The sequence below is a fragment of the Ctenopharyngodon idella genome, chromosome 9 (assembly GCF_019924925.1).
Source record: "Ctenopharyngodon idella isolate HZGC_01 chromosome 9, HZGC01, whole genome shotgun sequence".
Classification (NCBI taxonomy): Eukaryota; Metazoa; Chordata; class Actinopteri; order Cypriniformes; family Xenocyprididae; genus Ctenopharyngodon; species Ctenopharyngodon idella.
The window spans coordinates 14,863,835-14,885,488 of NC_067228.1; the positions used below are offsets into that span (position 1 = coordinate 14,863,835).

The following is a 21,654-nucleotide window of genomic DNA, read 5'->3' on the forward strand; positions in this document are numbered from 1 at the left end:
ACTGCAGCCCTCCACCAGTCGGGGCTTTATGGCAGAGTGGCCAGACGGAAGCCTCTCCTCAGTGCAAGACACATGAAAGCCCGCATGGAGGACTCCAAGATGGTGAGAAATAAGATTCTCTGGTCTGATGAGACCAAGATAGAACTTTTTGGCCTTAATTCTAAGCAGTATATATACATGCATGTAGGCCGACACAGCATTTTTTTCATACTTATTGTTTTGTAATCTATGAAATAATCTACGAAATTCTGCTGACTGGAGGAAAATACTGTAAAATGTGTGCTAAGCTGAGAGCGGCCAACCGAATGAACGAACAAACTTGCAGATGTGTGGAACCTTGAAAGATTTTGAACTCTGTCAACACATAACAATTGCTCCAAAAAGTAGTTGGCCACACTTAAAATTTAATGTCATTGCACTAGAAAATATCGATCCAAATGGAAATTAATTGGCAAACAAATGATGTCAGGTGTTTTCTCACGACTAATTCACTTCTCTGGGCCTTTTTTTACAGTCTCAACTGGTGTATAGGTTATTTTTTAGTGTATGGATATACAGTATGTCATTTCTCAGCATTGTAACCACAGATATTCATCACTGTAACTATGAATATGATCCGGAAACAATACTTTTTCCTCTTCATTTTGAACAGTGTACATTGTCGTAAAAAGAAGTTAATTTCATTCTGCAAGGATGCATTACATTGATCAAAAGTGACCGTAAAGACATTGTTATAAAAGATTTCTATTTAAAATAAATGCTGCTCTTTTGAACTTTCTATTTATCAAAAGTTGCATTTCCATAGAAATTACCTGGAACAATTTGTCCCAGGAACTTTTTTACCCCCAGACCTGTTGCTGTCTGTTTCCATCGCAGTCTGAAGTACCGTGAAGATTAGGCAAATTAGTTTGGTGACGTAGGACTGCACTTGACTTTCCAGTTCCCCCTGTATTTCATCCTCCGCATATAAGCTTAATAAAGCCCGAACCTCGTCGTCGGTCCATTGGTTGTATTTTTTAAACTCCATTGTTGATTCGAATAGCAATTCTTACTGCACGCACCGCAACAGACTTTTAAAAATGGTGGTTGAAATAAAATGCTGCGTGCACTCAACCAATCAGCATGTTCAGCGCCCAAGTCCCACCCCTGAAAGTTCCTGAACCTTGAAAAAGTACTACCTTTGCGAGCAGGGACTTTCTGAGGGGGGAATTTTTACCCGGAACTTCATTTAGACCCTGGTCCCTGCAGTCAGAACACACCGAGTACCACCCCAAAGTCCCTAGTTCCTGGGGAATTGTTTTTTTAAATGCTTTACTTTGTGCTTGTGAATTATTTCTTGAACATAAATGCCACTTGGTTTGATGTTTTGTATTAAACAAATGCAATGACATTCATACATTTTTAAGAGTGGCTAAAGTGATTATGTATGTAAGTGACTGTAATATGTACACATATCTCCTCGTACGATTCTGATAAAAGACTTCATGGCTTTCACAGACACACACCTGTAGCACACATCATCACCATGCGACGTGTGTCTGTTCAGTGTCATCTGGCAGTGGATGTTGAGAGGCTGTCAGAGTGAGGGTGGTTTTCACACCCTTCCCTCGCAACCCTGACATTCAGAGAGTTACTGTAGATCAATGTGCAGCCTCCGTGTCGCTGACACATTAACCTTCTGCTTTTCACTAGTGTTGTCCATATATAATATGGCCAAACGGCTCTCATTTTGGTAGCACTTTATTTTGTTTCGCATATACATACTATATAATTATTGTAGTAATTACAATAACTGGGTAATAACTAGGTACTAGTCCTGATCCTACCCCTAAATCTAATCTTAACCCATGTAGTTACCTTATATTATTCAGTACTTTCTTGGTAAGTACACTGTAAGTACATTGAAAGTGCACATACTGTAAAATAAAGTGCAACCCATATATTATTATGCTTGTAAATAATTTCTCGTTTTAGACTTTTTCTCTTTGTTCTCGCATAGCTAAAAAACTAAATTGAACTAAAACTAAGAAATGTACATCCTTTAATTGAAATCAGGCCTCAAAACAACAAAATGTATAAAAGACAGGTTACTATTTAGTGTTTCTCTTTGGAAACAAAGAACAAGTTTTCTATTTAGTCCATTGTTGTTAATTAAAAGATTGCTGTTTGCAAACTTTTAGCCATGACTGTATATCAGGGATATAGGAAACAGTGTTCTCATCTCCCCTCTTTTTCTCATTTTGACCCCCCAATCCCCCAAACCCCCAAACCCTTGCTATTGTGCCTGAATTTTTTGTCACTCCTCTGTTTCTTAGGAATGACCCCTGCCCTTATTTTTCTGTTGCTCTCAGAACATCTATTCTCCTGTCCCACATCCCCTCTCCCTTCTGTCTCCCGGTGGGAGGCTGGAGTCCCTCTCCACCCCATGTTCCCCCCACCTAGCTAACTAATTACTGCCATTCAGAAGCAACAGGCAGAAAAACAAAGCGTGACAGTCCTACCTCTGCTTCCATTCCGTTCTATTCTTCCCCAACATCCCATTGCCTGACACTGCCTCTTTAGGTTTTTTTGTTTGTTTGTTTGTTTGTTTGTTTGTTTGTTTGTTTTTACATGTCTTTTACATTCTACATGTCAATTACAGCTTGCTTTTTTTATTTAATTTATTTATTCATTTATATTAAATTATTATTTACTTGTTTTATAATTAATATATATAATTTTTAGTTTATTTATTTTTAATTATTTTTTATTTTTGCCACAAAACAAAGCAGTACAGTTGATTTTTAAAGGTCTCTTTAAACCCCTAACCCCAAGTAAGACCAATTGTAGTAGTGATGCTTCTTTCTTTTTCTCTGTCTGTTTGTGTCACAGTAGCAGTCTTGCTCAGTATTGGGTCTATTGGTCTTAAAACAGAGTACAATGTTACATACTGTGTGGGTGCCTAAAAATGGGCTACTTTTTAAAAATTCTAAATATTGTTTTGCTATTGTGTCTGTTTAATTTATACCAGTTTTCTTTGTCACAACAATTTGGCTCGTACTTGCATCTTTCAGTGAAATGGCACAGTTGTCCGTGGTTCTTAAATGCTCTCTGTACTGTCAGTTCTTTGTCCCCCTTCTGTACTATTTATTCATCGCATTCAGCACAAGACCTTTATTCTCTCTCCCCCACTGCCTCTGCAAGGCCCAAATTTGAGGCATTTCCCATTCACGTCACATTACTTTCTCTTTCAGCTTTTTAATTGGCTTACCTTATTAAGGAGCCATTTTCTTTTAGTGTTGCTACTTAATGCCGGTTTCTCCACGGCTCTGGAATGCTCGCCCTCCGCGTCGAGGTCACTGAATGCTGAACTATCTCCAGCAAGACTCCAAACACTATAGACCAAATCTGGATGCTCTCCTCATTTAGTTCGAACAATTAGCACTAAGTTTTGGGCAGTCTTCTTTAAAAAAAAATGACCCCATTGACCATATTTGTTTGCGTAAGACTTGCCCATAAGCCATCTTTGTTTGGCCACTACCTTTTGTTTGATATCTTCACTGGGAAAGTATGAAAAGTTTATTAAGTGCACCAAGATGGACACAAGTAGAGTGCTATATGAATGCTAATTGTGTTGTATGCATTTTAGTGTTAGTCTTGCCAACAATATGCACTTAATTGAGCTCAAGCAACAACATTCATGTCCTCAGAAGTTACATATATGAATCGAGTGTTTTTTTCTCTCTAAGAGAAACATCAACTTTCGTAAAATCACACCTGGTCTGCTGTGACCAATGCGTTCACATGGTCCACATATGTGATGATGGATCTTCATGCTGTTTCTCTCGTGCCCATTTTACACGGTACCCTGGCTGGCCAGCTCTCTCTCACTTCCTCACACACGCCAGTTGTAATCCTGTTTTGCGAGGCCCTGGCAGGGAGGGTGTTATCCAAACAGAGCTCACACTCTCTTTATCTGTTTAATCTGGGCCCTTTCTCTGCCGTTTAATGGAGCGGGCAAGGACATTAGGGCCAGAGCTGAGGAGGGGATGAAGTAGTAGGCGCTAAACTGTGGTTTTAGGGGATTAAGCAGCTGACGACAAAGCACATGCAAGACAGGAGCAAAAGGTGGGGGATTTGGGGGGAGTTGATTTGGCAGACGTCACCCATGCCCCTCGCTATAGTCACAACGATGCTGGTTTTAGTGAGCTGCCCAACTTTATTAATGCATGTGTTTAGTATTTTTGTTTTTTTTCTTTTTTTTTTCTCAGCATAACAATTTGAGTAAAACAATGATTGCTTTAATGAGCATTTGAACTGCAAGTTTGTGTAAAACCTGATGATCATGCTCTCCAGCCTGATTTGAGATGATCCGATGAGCATCTTGTGCTTCAACAGATGGACATCTGACCATCTGTACAAAGATTTCACATGATTAATGTCTCTATATTATTGTAATTTTAATAACTGTTTTCTATTTTAATATATTTTATAATGTAGTTTATTCCGGTGATGGCAAAGCTGAATTACTTCATGAATAACTCTAGTCTTCAGTGTCACATGATCCTTCAGAAATCATTAGAATATGCTGATTTGGTGCTCAAGAAACATTTCTTATTATTATTAATGATGAAAACCGTTGTGCTGCTTACAATTTTTGTGGAAACGGTAATACATTTTTTTTTTCAAGATTTGTTGATGAATAGAACATTCAAAATAATAGCATTTAAATAGAAATATTTGCAACATTATAAATGTATTTAATGTCAATTTTGATTTTTTTATGTAGTGTATATTATGTATAATAAGTGTATTAACCTATATTAATGAAAATTAATATATATTTTATATTTATTAATGCGTTTTAATGTTTAGTAGTATTTTAGGTAACATTTATCCTTGCTGCTAATTACCTGAGCCCCTGAGGGTCAATTACTGCAACTCATTTTAAATCAGTTGAGCTTGTCTAGCTGTTGATACACAAATTCACACTTTCACTACTTTGTCAGTAACTCTTCTTAACAGCCCTCTTGCTCTTCACAGTCCCTCCCCATCAAGTCTGGCTTTTTCGCTCACTGTGCCTGCTAAATTATTGAAATGCTTAATTACTCCCTCTGCCAGCATTGATCAAGGGGAGTATACATCATCTTTACCAAAGGACGGCAAGTGTGCTCACCCCATGCTTTGATTGGTGGCTTGCAGCGTTTCCTTAATGCCTTGCTATATTACTCCTCCTCATGGGAAAAGGCAGGGTATTGGGCTTCTATCAGCCTGGGCAGAGAAAAACAGGAGTGTCTGACTCTGAACTGAAAGCTACTTGATGGATGGATGGTTAAGGGCTCTCCTGGTGCCTGTACTGAGAAAGCCTGCCAACAGCATCACCTCTATGTTCATTGGGCAATGACAATGACTACTTTATAGCAATGTGGGTCTTTCTGCCTTGAGTCCTTAACTTGACTTATGCAGTGCTTTGGTGATGAAATGGTGAAAAGGGATCAAATGTAATGAAAATATTTTTGGAGAGTATTTAATCTGATACCCATATTTGTATTGTTGTACATTTTATTATTTTTCTTTATTATGTAAAGCACCTTAAAGCTACTTACGTAAAGTATTACATTTGAGAGCACGGCAGGGCTGGGTATATAAAAAAGCCTTTTGACTTTAATTTAATATAATCTAAAAAATTGTATCTAATATAATCTAGAAATATTTATATGTGACCCTGGACCACAAAACCAGTCATATGAAATTGAGATTTATACGTCATCTGAAAGATGAATAAATAAGCTTTGTTAGGATAGGACAATATTTGGCTTAGATACAACCATTTGAAAATCTGGAATCTGAGGGTGCAAAAAAAAAAAAAAAAATCTAAATATTGAGAAAATCGCCTTCAAAGTTGTCAAATGCATATCCACTCACAAAAATATTTTATATTTATATATATATATTTACAGTAGGAAATTTACACAATATCTTAATGGAACATGACATTTACTTAATATCCTAATGATTTTTGGCATAAAAGAAAAATCGATCATTTTGACCCATACAATGTATTGGCTATTGCTACAAATATACCCGTGCGACTTAAGACTGGTTTTGTGGTCCAGGGTCGCGTATGCTATGTACATCTGCACTGTGTTTGCTTTGAAATGGCTTAAAAGGGTTATTTTTTTCAGTTAGACTAACCATCTACTTCAACGAAATTATTACCAAGTAGATTTAAAATGCTTCAAAAATCATAGCGTATTCAATATATCGCTCAGATTTATGCTGCCTTCACATGCTATCGGAAATTTCCTACTTCCCACTTCTGAAGCCGCGATTACGAGCTCGTCCCATTCAGGTGCTTTGTTGTCGGAAAGAACAGGAATCATGGAGGACACCAGGTTTAATCTTGCTTATTTTTTGGGAAAATCTACCCTCCACCATGTTTAAAGTTTGTGGCCTGGCCATCTCGGGAACTTGGGTATCAAAATCATCCCCAAGCTTCCCAGTGGTAAATATGATTTGAGAGGGTATTCATGTCCAGTTTTTAACTAGGAAACTAGTTAGAGCGTAATACACGTTTCCCAGTTCGTTCTCATGGATTTGAATTATATATTAATACACTAATGTAAGAAATGTAGAAAGTTTGATATACAACCCTCCAATAAACCCTGTTGCTCAAACAGTAGAGCATTGCGCTAGCAACACAAAAGTCATGGGATTCCCAGGGAAAGCAAAAACTGGTAAAATGTGTACCTTGAATCCTATGTAAGTCGCTTTGAATAAAAGCATCTGCCAAATGCATAAATGTAAATGTAAACCCTACACACTACGTTTTAAGTTACTAAACACATCATCTGGAGACTTTGGTCATGGCTGTAGAGTCCCTGTTCCCACACAAACCTTCCCCTTTTCAACCCGTTCTCCCTGCTCACACTGCGTATGTGTGTGCGCGCATCTTTCGTGGGAGACTGCGGTGGTCCTTCCTTTATTCTTTCTTTTCCCTCGAGCCTTCCCGTCCCACCCTCCCAAGCTCTCCTGCTCTACTGTCCCCTCTTCTCCTCCTCCATTCTGTGGCTGGCTCCTTGTGGAAGGGCTGAAGAATGCTGGCAGGCCCTTTAATTGGTGTGCTGCAGTGCTGCCAGGTGTAGCCACTTGTCTCTGCCCCCTTGGTGAATATGCACTGGAGGTCTAGGCCCCATCCCCTGTCTCATTCAACTGCCCACAATACACCTTCTTCAGCGCCCCGCTTTCAAAGACCAGGCCGATTTTTAACTACTCTGGCCGATAAATGGCATTCACATATTATTTTTTGCAAACAGTCTCCCAAAAGGAATTACCCCACCCTCGATCCGTAGCCAACCCCCCCAGCTCTCTAAGCATTCATTAGTTTTCATGTGGATTCCTGATGTGATGTCTTTTTTTTCTTCTTCTTCTTCTTCTTTTTTTGTACTTGGCTTCCATTGTAGCTTGTTCTTAAGTGTTTGTCCAGTCGCTAAAAATCTCAGATAGACCTCTAACTGTTAACAGAATGATTACTGTCCATTTCGAGATTCAGTCTTTTAAGGGTGAGCAATATACTGGTAGAATATGGCAAAATGTGTTTGACAACTGGTAGATTTTGGACTATTACACCTATTGCAGTTACGCTCATATGACGTCGCACCAAAAAAGTTAATCATTTGCATGCGTTTTTAAGCATTACCTGTTGAAACATTCAAGCAATTTCAAACTGTAACATTTGGTATCGTAACCTTATTTCCAGCAAAAATAACTAAATTGTGATATATTTTGTTAAAGTGAAACAAAATGACTCGTATTGTGAAATAAGATGTTGGTCATATCATGAAATGCTTACAGCTAACTCCACTTTTGTAATGTCTTTTTCTTTTCTGCAGGTCATAGATGGAAAGCTTGCTCCATTTCTCTCCAAGGTGATCAAGTTTGCCAGCTCTCATGTCTACAGCTGTAGTCTGTGCCGGGAGAAGGGCTTCATCTGTGAGCTTTGCCAAAACGGCCAGGTCATCTATCCCTTTCAGGAGAATTCCACCAGAAGGTGAGACATGTAGCCACTGTTTCACCTCTAAATGTCTCATAACGTTTAAGCTCTGTGAAATCAAAGACGCTACATGCAATGCCCTAAAAACATAAAAGTAGCTCTCATTTTTAGCCATTTTTGCAATTACTTTTTACTAACTAGACTCAAGGTGTATAAAAGGTCAGTTTCCTTCAAAGACAGGTGACCTAGCAGAGGAACCACAGGTGTAGATAATATAAGTGCCAGTTGTCTGTCAAGTGCTCCAGCTCATTGCGGATGATTGTCCAGCCTCTGTCTCATGTTAGTCACACCCAGCGGGCGGTTGATTGAGGTGTGATGATGCAGTGATAGTACACCCTTTGTAAGGGGGCAGTTAATCCTTCGAGCATCTCAGCTTTTTTCAGCATGCTGTGTGTTGGCCGCTTATGGCCTGCAGCTGATAAACCGCTCTCTGGTCTTCATACCACCAGTGTGACTAGAATCTTTCGGACTCTTCAGCGAAGTGGAGTGCAGTTCCCAGAACAGATGCTGCTATTTAAACATAGCTCCTCACACGGCAACACTGATAAAGCCGCAATGACTATTGGTTAGGGCTATGTTACTTTTTTAAATGAATTAGATAAGGTTAATGCAGTTACATTTATCTAACATAGTTAACACATTGTATGTGTGTGTGTGTATGTATGTATGTATATGTATGTATGTATGTATGTATGTATATTCTTTACATTTAATTCTATAAATCGATTTACAGCCTTACTATTGGTACATATTGATTCACTGATAGACCCAGTCACATCTGTCCATTCAGGCAGTTTGAGCGTGTCTGTTAGTACAGCTGTATCAAGGTGTTGCACTAACTGCTTCAATGTGTGACCTGTTTAGTTTATCCAGAATTTTATGGGTGTGTTTGTATGCACTTCATGTTGTATCTGTAACAGTACATGCTCAGTAGGGCTCTAGTGTGCTGTCATACGAGCAGAAGGTGTCTCCACGCCCCACCGTAAATCCATAAATTCCACAAACCACCACCACACCTCTATGATGAGCAAGTACACCACAGCCCTTATGGCTTTTGGATCCTTACTGTTGGAAAGAATTATTTATTTATAGAGGCCAATATAAAATAGACATCCTGACAGCTAGTATTATCTTGTTAGCATGCTTTAGGTTTTATTCATGTTGGGCATGCTTCAGATTGTAAGACATTTTCAGTTCTGGGCTCTGTTTTCTGATAGTTCTCTATAAAGAGGAAATCATATTATATCATTCCTATTTTAAAAATTCTAATAAAAACAAGGCCTTTTTTTGGCTTTTGTGCAAAGCAGACTGATTTCAGGAATAGACCACCAGTAGTACTTCTGGTTAGTATGGCACAACCTCTTGGCCAGCAGTGATCTTGGTTTAAGTCTTGGCTTGGCAGCCCAAAAACTTTAACCACTGGACTACTACCGCCCATGATGGTGCACAGAGAGAAGTTGTTTCTCTTTAAAGGAATGAGGAGCTCTTGAGGTCCTAATTGTTCTAGTAAAGGAGTAGTAGTTTTATATAGACTGGAACTAACCTTTTTAGTCTGCATAAAAGAAGACACATACATATATACACACACACACAAAGTACTGTGCAAAATTCACCAGCTTTGTTGTTTTAATGACCATCCATATTTATTTTTTTGGTCTTTATTACGATTCAAACAGAAAATACAGGAAATATGTACACACAATGTCCCAAAAAAAAAAAAAAAAAAAATCTGAACAAAATGGCTTCTTTAAGTAAAAATCAGTATTTAGTGTGACCTCCTGGTCTTCTTCCAGCTTTTCAAAAGAAGAAAATCTGAGAAACTTCTCATCAGGTTTTAAAAGTTTTCTTGGCCTTCCGGTCCTTTCCCTTTCCATTTAGGTTTAAAAGAGCCGGTTCCTGCTATTGATCAAGTGTAAGGAGAGGTCATGAAATACTTGCCACTTTAGCCTATAGAAGTCATCTTTTTTTTACGAGTTTAGACGAGATCCACTCGGTCAACTTACTGAGGTAAGTTGATATTGATATCCATTGATATCACTGGGGGGGCAGGTATCACACACAGTTTCTGCCAATCTCATGTTAATCTTGAGTACCTATAGAGTAGTATTGCATCCTTCATATCTCCGAAAAGTCTTTAGTTTTATCATATTTATAAAATATACATACGCTGTACCGAGTCTTTCCGAAAACAGCCGAGCACCAGGAGGCGTGTTGTGTGGGCGAAGCGTTTTTAGAAAGCCATGTCATGCGCGAGACACTGCAAAGGATGCAAGCGGGACGGTTTTGCGCGTCAGATTAGTGCATGTTTACATAGAAAAACAATGGAAAAGTAGCCAATTGGAATGGAGAAGCACATTCTGTGTGAACGGCCCTTAGGTTTACTATGAAATAATTCATTTATTTCAGCATATTTTCCCACTCTTTGTGTATTGTTGTTTTTAGTGGTTTACAATAAACAAACAGACACCTATAGTGGTCAGCTAAACAAATGTATTTAAACACACACCATACATCGCATGATCCCTTGATAAATTAACTATACGTTCATGTTGTTTACTTTGTGCACTTACACGCCGATAGCCAACAACACACAGACATTGATTTGAAGCAGTTTTACTCACAGCCTGCGGTTCCAACTCATGACCGCGAACCTTTATCGCTGGGACCGCTCCATCTTTCAGCTTTAGACGATCTGCAAAACCGGCGTTGAACTGGGCCTTGTTTATAAAACAATCATCGCCGAAATGCAGGGAACAAACAAAGACACTTGCGCAACTCCGTTGCTGCCCCGGAAAAACAAACTCCATCCACTGTTCCCTTAACGCTGGGCTCTTTGGGAAGCTGAACAGGGTTGTCTTGCCCTGACAACCAAAAACACACTTCTTTGGTGACTTTGAAGTCCTGTGGCCTGTGCAGCGCTGCCGACGACTTGAGTAAAGCCGAATGCGCGTTGATGGGCGTGCTCTTGCTCTCCCGCTCTGGTCGACATGTGCGCTCTAGGGCTGGGTATTGACACAAATTTCAAAATTCAATTCGATTTCGATTCACAAGCTTGCAATTCGATTCAATTTTGATTAAATTCGATTCAATATCGATTATTTTGGATATATATATATAAGGAATAGTACATGGCAAATTTTCTCAAGAAAAACAAATCTCTCAACTAATGCTGTAAACAACACATGGGAATCAGTTCTACATTACTATAATATTGAAGGTTAAAATTAACTTATTTGTATACAAACACTTAAATTAGTGGAAGTTAAGGAAGTTTTTATAATAAAGTTAAAATAATAACTTTACAATTATGTAATTATGGTCACTGAATATGGTTTCTGAGGTAAATGTGACGTTACGTGCTTACAAGCTGTTTTATTGACGTCTTTCACGTTTGAAACACTGATTGAGCTATTCCATGAGACAGGATACGGATTTCGGTAAGTTGTACTGTATCTTTGAACATACCTTTGGGTATTCATTTATGTTTATTTCGCGCTGGTATTAAAGCGGAGGAGATGATCAGTTCACGCGCGCTTCACGTTGCCACCTCTTCTGATCTGAGGCTACAGCCATCTGTCACACCAAATCAAACAGCACCAAAACGATTTTTTGAATTACGTAATAAAATGGACATAATTTGAAATCTGAGACTTTGTTTCATATCAAAAGTAACAAACACAAAGCTTATTGCCATTTATTAGATGGGAAGAGTTCTATGTTCTATTCATTCATCAACTGCAAACAGACTAGACTAATCGATTCTTGGGGCTTAAGAATTGATATCGGTTTGTAAAAATGAGAATCGATTAAAATCGAGAAATCGATATTTTTTTTTTTACCCAGCCCTAGTGTGCGCGCCTTCCGGGAGAAGTGCTCTTACAAAGAGGTCCGACCATAATGACGTCACACAGGCACATACTCGAAAAAAAGAGTCAGATGTTTATGGGGATTTGGAAGAGTATTTTTGGCACAGAAAATCTCCGTCATACATCCAACTCGTGTTTTGAAACTTTGGCCACGTTTAGCATGAGAATCCAACTCTTTAACAGTGGTTTATTGCTGTTTTAAAGAGAAAATACTCATCAATGGTGTTGACTTGTGAATTTGCACATGGTTTGTCTTAAAGCATAACACCACATAGACATATGAACAACATTAAAAACTTGATTTTCACCACAGGGTGACTTTAAGTGTTTGTTCGGTCTCTAAAAATCTCAGATAGACCTCTAACTTTTAACAGGAAGATTACTGTACATTTCGAGATTCAGTCTTAGTGAATATATATTCAGAGACAGGACTGTTTTGTGTATAAATTAATGTTTGGATCAACTATCAACGTTCTTCTGTTTTGACTGCAGATGCGAGGGCTGCGGAGCCGTCTTCCACGCAGAGTGTCGGATGCGAGCCCAGCCGTGCCCGCGATGCGTACGTAGAGAACTGCACAAGAAGCCGGCGTCATTCTGGAGGAGGCACGGCCCTCACGACAGTCCTGATGACGAAGTGCTAGACTGCTTTGAGCTGGACACCTGAGGCGGTTTTTTTTGAGAGCTGTGCCGAGCACACTGCACTAATGAAGTCCTAGTGCTGCTGTATCCAAGAAGGACAAGATACCGTGGTCCTTCGGTGGAAGTGCTCTGTGAAAACCGAGAAACAGAGGAGTTTTTGTTTTTTTTACGTTCTCCCTCACCTGAGAGAGATGGGCACAGAGACAATAATTCAGCTCCCGAAGAGCAGAGGCTTCATAATGATACCAATTTACCCTTCCCTTTCATCTACCAAATGACAGCCAGGGCCAACCGACAAATACAGGCAAAGTACGCTCACACACTTGCACATAAACACACTCTCACTGACAGATGTAAAATAATGCACTTTTTGGCAGACTCGCAATCCAAGAGCGATGATTCAAACCAATTTCTGTACACAAAAAGAGCTTCTAATCCATTAATGGTTCTGTGAAAATGAGCGCTGCAAGATGGCAGTCTGGCCGCTCCATTTGGTTTCCCTCCACGCTAACCTACGATGCCGAAGAGTGCATGAAGGCTGAACATGAAGATGAACATCCTTAGAACAAAAATATCTTTTTTTTTCTGTTTTCACATGATTTCCTTGTTGCATTTTCACATTTGCAATTTGTTCAGTGTTTTGTATTTATTTATTACAAGTTCTTTGCACTTTCAGTCACAGTATGTTTCCTTACCCATTTTCATCTTAAATCAGCTGAAGTTTAAAAAGTTTGACTGTTTATCAACACTCAATGGCAGTGCCTATAAGCAGCCGAACCACGTTGTTCTTGCTAACCGCCTGGTCTATGATTACAAACTACCCATCGGCCACCAAGCCCCAAAATTACAGTCTAGAGTTCCAAGGCTTTGTTTAGCATTCATACTTTTTTTTTTTTTTTTTTTTTTTTTTAACAAGATACGTAAAGCAAACCCGCCGTGGACAAGCTCATAATTCATGTCCGACTGGCCTCTGATCCACGCTGCCTCTCTGCGCTCATACTATGTTTTCTTTCTACTTGAACATAGAATTGGCAATAAAGTCACTTGTTTTGCTTTCGCTGCCTTATTTGACTTCCTGTTCTTCGACCAGACCTGTGCTTCTCTAGTTGGACAATATGTGGACGATACAAAAAAATGACTAGACAACCCCTACTGTAAACGTAGCGAGCTGACTGATATTTTAGAATGTCCCCTTGAATCCTGAAAATCGCTATTATATTTAATTTTCCTATTATCTTTTGTTATTTTTTCATTTTTTACAGTAGGAGAAAGGAGTCTCTCTTCCTGGACACCTCACCAGCAAACAAAGCTTTAGATATAAATCACATTCAGCTTTACTGATATAAACGCATTGGAACTACCTAGACATTCAAAAACCGGCTGCAAGTTACTGGTTATACTGGATGAGAAACGTTCGGACTGATGTTCGACATCTGCTAGGATTTAGTTTATTACTGGCTGACAGTTGTCATTAATTGAACTCTTTGAGATGGGTCTATAGGTCAATTTATATATCATTTGCTACCATGTTACATTTTGTTTATGAAAAAATGTGTTTATTTAAGTTTTGAGCTTATGAGCTTATGTTTTGCACCAAGAAGTTTACTTCTACATGAGATTCAGCCTTAGTTTACGTGTGGTTGGTGTGTGATAGAATGATGTAAAGGGATGGATGGATGGATGATCTTGTTGGAACATTTGGTTGTATTTATTGAATCTGTGTCTGTTTGCCTGCCTTAAATTGAAAGCCAATGCATCGGCCTGTTGATGTTCTTCGATTAGCAAGCTATAGTCAATCAAATAATATTTCAGTATTTAATCTAATCAAAATATCAGGCTATAGAATATATCATAATATAATCACTTAATCGTTTTGGTATTTGAAGGCAAAGACCTTTACTTATCTTACTAAAAACAAATTCTTCCCAAAATCTGGCAGTCTCTTGTTTTCCCATCAGAGATCTTGAATTTCACCAGTTTAAGCTTGAACTGAGCTAAATACACCATGTTTTACTTGATACTGTAAAATGTAATGGTGTATTTGACATCTGTTCGTTTTGAAAGTTTGATGTATTATGTTACATAGCATTAATTGTACTGTTCTTTAAAATCAGGGATTCTTAACACACCGAATAATGGGACAAACAAAAAGGGAACTCACTGGATGTACTTGGTGAATATCTTTTGTTCCTTCAGTACACCAAAATGGTCTTTTATTTTCATGTTTGTTGAAGGTGTAATGGAAGTTTTTTTTTCTGCTGTCATCTTGTTTTCAGTTGTATATTTACATGTCAGTTTTGTTTCAGAAGTATTTATTTTATTTATATACTTCACTGCAATTTCTGTATAAGTTTCCGGATTTTCCCTGTGCTTTCTTGTATTGTGTAAACTCTCCATTACAGATAACCTCTTATGCAACTACAAATATTTGTGTTTCAGTACTGGTGCGGGTTCCTTCCAGTTTTCCTTTTCTTTTCTTTCTTTTTTTTACCACTGTTGCCAATAAAGAAAATGACTTAACACATTCTGCTCTTTTTATGCTTTATCACTAATTTTGTCATCTAAATTGAGTTTTAGGATTTTGCAAAATAATTCCAATTCTGCACAGATTAGTTTTCTGGTCAGAATCCAAGGTGGCAGCAGTGGAACAAATGCATCATGGCCGTGGCTGTGGTTGTGGTGTTCCCTTTTGGGTCCTGGTGCACCGGAGTGGGTCCAAGCACTGACTCACGAGCTAATCCCAAATTAAAAGCCACATGCTTGTATCTGGTTCTGTCTGGAGATGTACCAACAACCACTGGACCTGTTAGAGACCACAGCATGAGGCTTCTAATTTTTTGCACAGTGGTACCGACATATAAACATTTGAAATTCAGTCTAGTGATATCATGATTCTATTGAGAACAGTTACCATGGATGTATTTTCTTTATCTTCAAGGCATTTTAAATATTTGTCCAACCTTCCCAGGGCTCAACAATAAGGATGGTCTGCTGGCCCAGGGCCACTGTGAGTGAGTTTCAGACCAGTTGGCAAAAAAAAAAATGCTGCGCTGACAATGAAAATTTCACATCCATTAAGCTTACAGATCAAATTTTTATGCCTTTGAAAACTTCTGTGATTTATTCTACATTTCTGTTTCAAATTCTGCTGATTTGTCACCAAGTTAATGTTATTTAGCTGAATAACATAAATGAGGTTTTGTTGAAATTACAAAAGTGACTTTTGATAGTCTTGAAAACATTAGTATGTGTTGAAAAATACAAACTAATCAGTGGTGTTTTGTATTATATAAATATATATACACTGCCCGGCCAAAAAAAATAAAAAATCGCTGTTTGGATTTTAATAGGCAAATACTTAAGAATCTATGAATGGATCATGATTACAGTGATTATTGTGTTTCTAGTAGCATGTTATATGTTTGGCAATGGTTCTTTTAACCTTTAAAGATGGAGTGTGTAGCTTTTTATTTCTTAAACAACCATGAAGGAAGACAATGTCAAGATTCACCAGGGTTACAGTTGTGAAAGAATGGTTCAGAGAGCATGAAGAATCATTTTCACGCATGAATTGGCACCTCTGAGTCCAGACCTTAATTTCGTTAAAAGTCTTTGGGATGTGCTGGAGTAGACTTTACAGAGGGCTTGACTCTTGCATTGTCAATACAAGATCTTGACCAAAAATTGATGCACCTCTTGATGAAAATAACATCACAACTTTTATTTCCATTGAGAGGTGCATCATTTTTTTGGTCAAGATCTTGTATTGACAATGCAAGAGGTGAGCACTCTGTAAAGTCTCCTCCAGCACATCCCAAAAACTTACACTGAGGTTAAGGTCAGTGCCAATTCATGTGTAAAAATGATTCTTTATGCTCCCTCCCAACAATTCCTTCATAATTTGAACCTGATAAATCTTGACATTGTCATCCTGGAATATGGCCATGATGTGTCTTCCTTCATGGATGTTTAAGAAATGAAAAGCTACACACTCCATCTTTAAGGGTTTTTTTTTTGGCCGGGCAGTGTGTATATATATATATATATATATATATATACAGTATCTCACAGAAGTGAGTACACCCCTTACATTTTTGTAAATATTTTATTATATCTTTTCATGTGACAACACTGAAGAAATGACACTTTGCTACAATGTAAAGTAGTGAGTGTACAGCTTGTATAACAGTGTAAATTTGTTGTCCCTCAAAATAACTCAACACACAGCCATTAATGTCTAAACCGCTGGCCACAAAAGTGAGTACACCCCTAAGTGAAAATGTCCAAATTGGGCCCAATTAGCCATTTTCTCTCCCCGGTGTCATGTGACTCGTTAGTGTTACAAGGTCTCAGGTGTGAAAGGGGAGCAGGTGTGTTAAATTTGGTGTTATCGCTCTCACTCTCTCATACTGGTCACTGGAAGTTCAACATGGCACCTCATGGCAAAGAACTCTCTGAGGATCTGAAAAAAGAATTGTTGCTCTACATAAAGATGGCGTAGGCTATAAGAAGATTGCCAAGACCCTGAAACTGAGCTGCAGCACGGTGGCCAAGACCATACAGCGGTTTAACAGGACAGGTTCCACTCAGAACAGGCCTCGCGATGGTCGACCAAAGAAGTTGAGTGCACGTGCTCCGCGTCATATCCAGAGGTTGTGTTTGGGAAATAGACGTATGAGTGCTGCCAGCATTGCTTCAGAGGTTGAAGGGGTGGGGGGTCAGCCTGTCAGTGCTCAGACCATATGCCGCACACTGCATCAAATTGGTCTCATTGGCTGTCATCCCAGAACGAAGCCTCTGAAGGAAGATGATGCACAAGAAAGCCCGCAAACAGTTTGCTGAAGACAAACAGACTAAGGACATGGATTACTGGAACCATGTCCTGTGGCCTGATGAGACCAAGATAAACCTATTTGGTTCAGATGGTGTCAAGCGTGTGTGGCGGCAACCAGGTGAGGAGTACAAAGACAAGTGTGTCTTGCCTACAGTCAAGCATGGTGGTGGGAGTGTCATGGTCTGGGGCTGCATGAGTGCTGCTGGCACTGGGGAGCTACAGTTCATTGAGGGAACCATGAATGCCAACATGTACTGTGACATACTGAAGCACAGCATGATCCCCAGGGCAGTATTCCAACATGATAACGACCCCAAACACGCCTCCAAGACGACCACTGCCTTGCTAAAGAAGCTGAAGGTAAAGGTGATGGACTGGCCAAGCATGTCTCCAGACCTAAACCCTATTGAGCATCTGTGGGGCATCCTCAAACAGAAAGTTGGAGGAGCGCAAGGTCTCTAACATCCACCAGCTCCGTGATGTCGTCATGGAGGAGTTGAAGAGGACTCCAGTGGGAACCTGTGAAGCTCTGGTGAACTCCATGCCCAAGAGGGTTAAGGCAAAAGTGCTGGAAAATTATGGTGCCCACACAAAATATTGACACTTTGGGCCCAATTTGGACATTTTCACTTAGGGGTGTACTCACTTTTGTGGCCAGCAGTTTAGACATTAATGGCTGTGTGTTGAGTTATTTTGAGGGGACAGCAAATTTACACTGTTATACAAGCTGTACACTCACTAATTTACATTAATTTACATTCACATTAGCAAAGTGTCATTTCTTCAGTGTTGTCACATGAAAAGATATATTTACAAAAATGTGAGGGGTGTACTCACTTCTGTGAGATACTGTGTGTGTGTATGTGTATATATATATATATATATATATATATATATATATACTTTTTTTATATAAAAAATATAAACTGTATTGGGACACTTCCATGTAGTCACATTTTTGTTTGTTTGTTTTTTTGTTTGTTTGTTTGTTTTTTCTGTTCCATATATTCACTTTCATCACCTTACATGTGCAGGAAAAAAAGAATCAGGCTTGTTTAATATAGTTTTGCAAACCTTTCCCAGTTCTTGTCTGAGTGATGTCTCGGTTAAGCTAACAGCCGGCCACCCCAGACGCTTCCTCCTTGGTTTACTTTTTCAACACTTCCCTCATGTTTTTTCCTCCTCCCCTGCTTTTTTCTTCTCTTGAAAGAGAACAGTAATTTGTCCTGGCCTTAGAGAGCTCTAAAGCCTTTCTCTGACAGAGAATAATCCACAAGGATCCAACCACTGCCGATGGGCCGGAACATGCCAAGTCTTTCCTCCTTTGTGTGTGTTTTTTGTGAGAATGTGCTTGTTCGCTAACTCTTAAAGCCAGTTTTCGAGCCTCGGCTTAAAACTGAGGCGTCCTGCTGATCCCAGACTCCATTACGGTCTTAATGTGTGACAGCTCAATACTGAAGATGCCTTTAAGATGGGTGTTTTCACACATATCTGGACTTGTTGCGCCCTTTTTTTGGAATGGTGAAGATTTTTTTCGTGTTGAGAGGATGTTTTTAGGGATATTCTGTGATTTTTTTTTTTTTCACACACAATGAACAATAGATGAATTATGCTGAAGTTGTACCTAAAAGAAAGAGAAATAAACACTTTAGATACTATGTTTATTAAGTATCAAAGCAGAATTTTTATCAAATCTTTTTTACATCACTCAAAAGAAAATAGCTTTTGTGAAATTTCCAATCCGTCTGGACAAGCTGAACAGCCCATTCTTGTTTCACCCTCCTCACAGTATGAGTCTCCTGCAGTATGTCCCTTCACAGCTAACATGAACACGCTGAAGGGGTGGGAGCGTATATTTGGTAGTTGCGCTATGCTTATGAGAATAGCTGTTATTTTAGCAGGGCCGTGTGAATGTGTGTGTGAGCTGTGTGTGTACGGTCTGACTCATTTGCCTGTGATTTGTATTGAGGAGTGGGCAAATTGAACCTGAGTGTTGGTCGTGCTTAATTGTCGTCGCCAATTAGTACATTGTTGAATGCCACAATGGCTCCACTGTAGCGAGGGGAACGCTCTCCTTTGTGCTTCTCCAGTGGCCCACAGGCCAGTCAAGACTCATTTAGGACTCTGACAACAAGGGGCCAGAAATGCCATCAGAAAAAGACAACAAAAGGGCGGTTTAAGGAGAAAACGACGATGGCAGAATGGAGGTGGGAGGGGTGGAGACAATAGTGACATGGGATGAAGCGCCAGGGTCTGGTTCTTGTGTAAAAGGGGTTAGAATGTCTGCTTCAATCCCCTGGTCTCCTAACGTCCACCTGCTGCTTAAAGGGATAGTTCACCCAAAAATGAAAATTATCCCATGATTTACTCACCCTCAAGCCATCTTAGGTGTATATGACTATCTTCTTTCAGACGAACACAATCGGAGATATATTCAAAAAATATCCTTAGTCCTTCAAGGTTTATAATGGTTGTGAATGGGGGGCTGCATTTTAAAACAAACAAAAATGCATCCATCCATCATAACAGTAATCCATACGGCTCCAGGGGGATAATAAAGGCCTTCTGAAGTGAAGGGATGCGTTTTTGTAAGAAAAATATCCATATTCAAAACTTTATAAATTTAAATAACTAGCTTCTGGCGGACAACCGTACACATACTGTGCGAGTCGATTTGGGCTGAAGAGTAACCTTTGACCTGACGCAATGACGAACGCTGGGGTGCAGAGGAGAGAGCTAAACAAAACACCGGTCATGAATTAGAAGTTGAAATTTTAAAACAAGAAATTTTGAAGACAAATGTCTGAGGATTTCGATATAAGAGAAGAGGAACTTGAGTTTGTTACCCAGCCCTATTTGTTTGAACCGCAAGAGGTGATTAAGCTTACGATACTCCTACATCCTACGTCATACATCGCGTCAGGGGGTTACTCATTTGGCGCAAGTCAACTTGCGCAGTATGCGTACGGTTGTCTGCCAGAAGCTAGTTATTTGAATATGTTTTTAATATTTTTTCTTACAAAATCGCATCCCTTCGCTTCAAAAGCCCTTTTTTAACCCTCTGGAGCCGTATGGATTACTTTGATTATGGATGAATGCTTTTTTTTGTTGTTGTTGCTTTAAAACACGGTCCCCCATTCACAACCATTATAAAACTTGGAATAATTTTCATTTTTGGGTGAACTATCCCTTTAAACACACAGGACCACTGAGCTATAACACTCCTCGACATCAGCTGTGTTCTGCTTTTTCATGCTCATTTGTTTGGGATCTTCTTCTGAATAGTTTTGTTATACACATTTTGCCCTTAAATACTGATGTTTAGCAAGCAGGCAAGCTATAATTTAAACTTCATATGATTTCATTTTATGATATATAAATGCACAAAACAGTACATTGTGAGTACATGCAGGGGCCCAAAATATATTAAATGAAAATGTATGTCTTTGCGTTTAATAAAATATGAAACCAAGTCCCATTTGTTTTAAATTTAACAAAAAATTAGTTTTTAGGTTTTATCCAAATATATAAAAATACACTATGTTCAAAAATGTTTTAATGTTTTTGAAGAAGTCTCTTCTGCTCACCAAGGCTGCATTTATTTGTTAAAATACAATAAAACAGTGTCACTGAGATATTATTACAATTAAAAATAATGGTTTTCTATTTGTATATATTTTAAAATGTAGGATGCACATCGCACGTAAAGATGATAATTCCGCAAAAAAACTGCAATTGCAGGTTTCGAACAGAGATGGCGACAAAGAAGCAAAACTTTAATTTTAACATTTGTACATTTTACTGACTCCAAACTTTGAATGATAGTTCTGTGTCTAATATAATTATAAATAAACAGGCCTACTATAAATATCTTTTGTAAAGATCTTTTTTATTGTTATTTTGACTGCTGCATTTTTACACTGGTACTGCGTTACATCATCCTGCTGTTAAATGGACAAATTTTTAATATTGCGCTGTCAATATAACTAACAAAAGCTATTTCAATTACATACCTATCAGTGTACAACAACAGCATCCCATATTATATAATCTTCTCGTGACAGAGACAGAAAAGCAAATGAAGATGAGATTAGGTCAATTTGGCAAGATTACATCATGTTGTCATTGTGTATGAATTGTCCATCCACACAGACAGAGAGTCAGGTATCAGATAAAAGCATGTGCCCAAACACATGTTCAGGCATGTAAAGAAAGAGAAGAGGGAGTGGATAAGAGAAAAAAAAAGAGGAAAACCCAACCACCATGGGATGTTTTCATGCCCA

The 21,654-nt window shown here is 38.8% G+C and overlaps 1 protein-coding gene across 4 annotated transcripts in view; it reads left to right on the forward strand.

Moving 5' to 3' along the window:
• plekhm3 (pleckstrin homology domain containing, family M, member 3) overlaps positions 1–15,061 on the forward strand; it is a 43,629-nt gene extending 28,568 nt beyond the window's left edge. The window contains exons 7-9 of one of the 4 annotated variants that reach the window (XR_007931562.1): positions 7,872–8,029; positions 12,391–12,846; positions 13,800–15,061. Coding sequence is in view for 1 of the 4 variants with exons in the window: in XM_051905136.1 (XP_051761096.1) it covers positions 7,872–8,029; positions 12,391–12,562 (330 nt within the window). In the remaining 3 variants the exon portion in view is untranslated. Of the gene's footprint in view, positions 1–7,871; positions 8,036–9,910; positions 10,040–12,390 lie in introns of those variants that run through there. The other 3 variants (XR_007931563.1, XM_051905136.1, XR_007931564.1) reach the window with 3 other exon arrangements.
• The last annotated feature ends 6,593 nt before the right edge of the window (positions 15,062–21,654 follow it).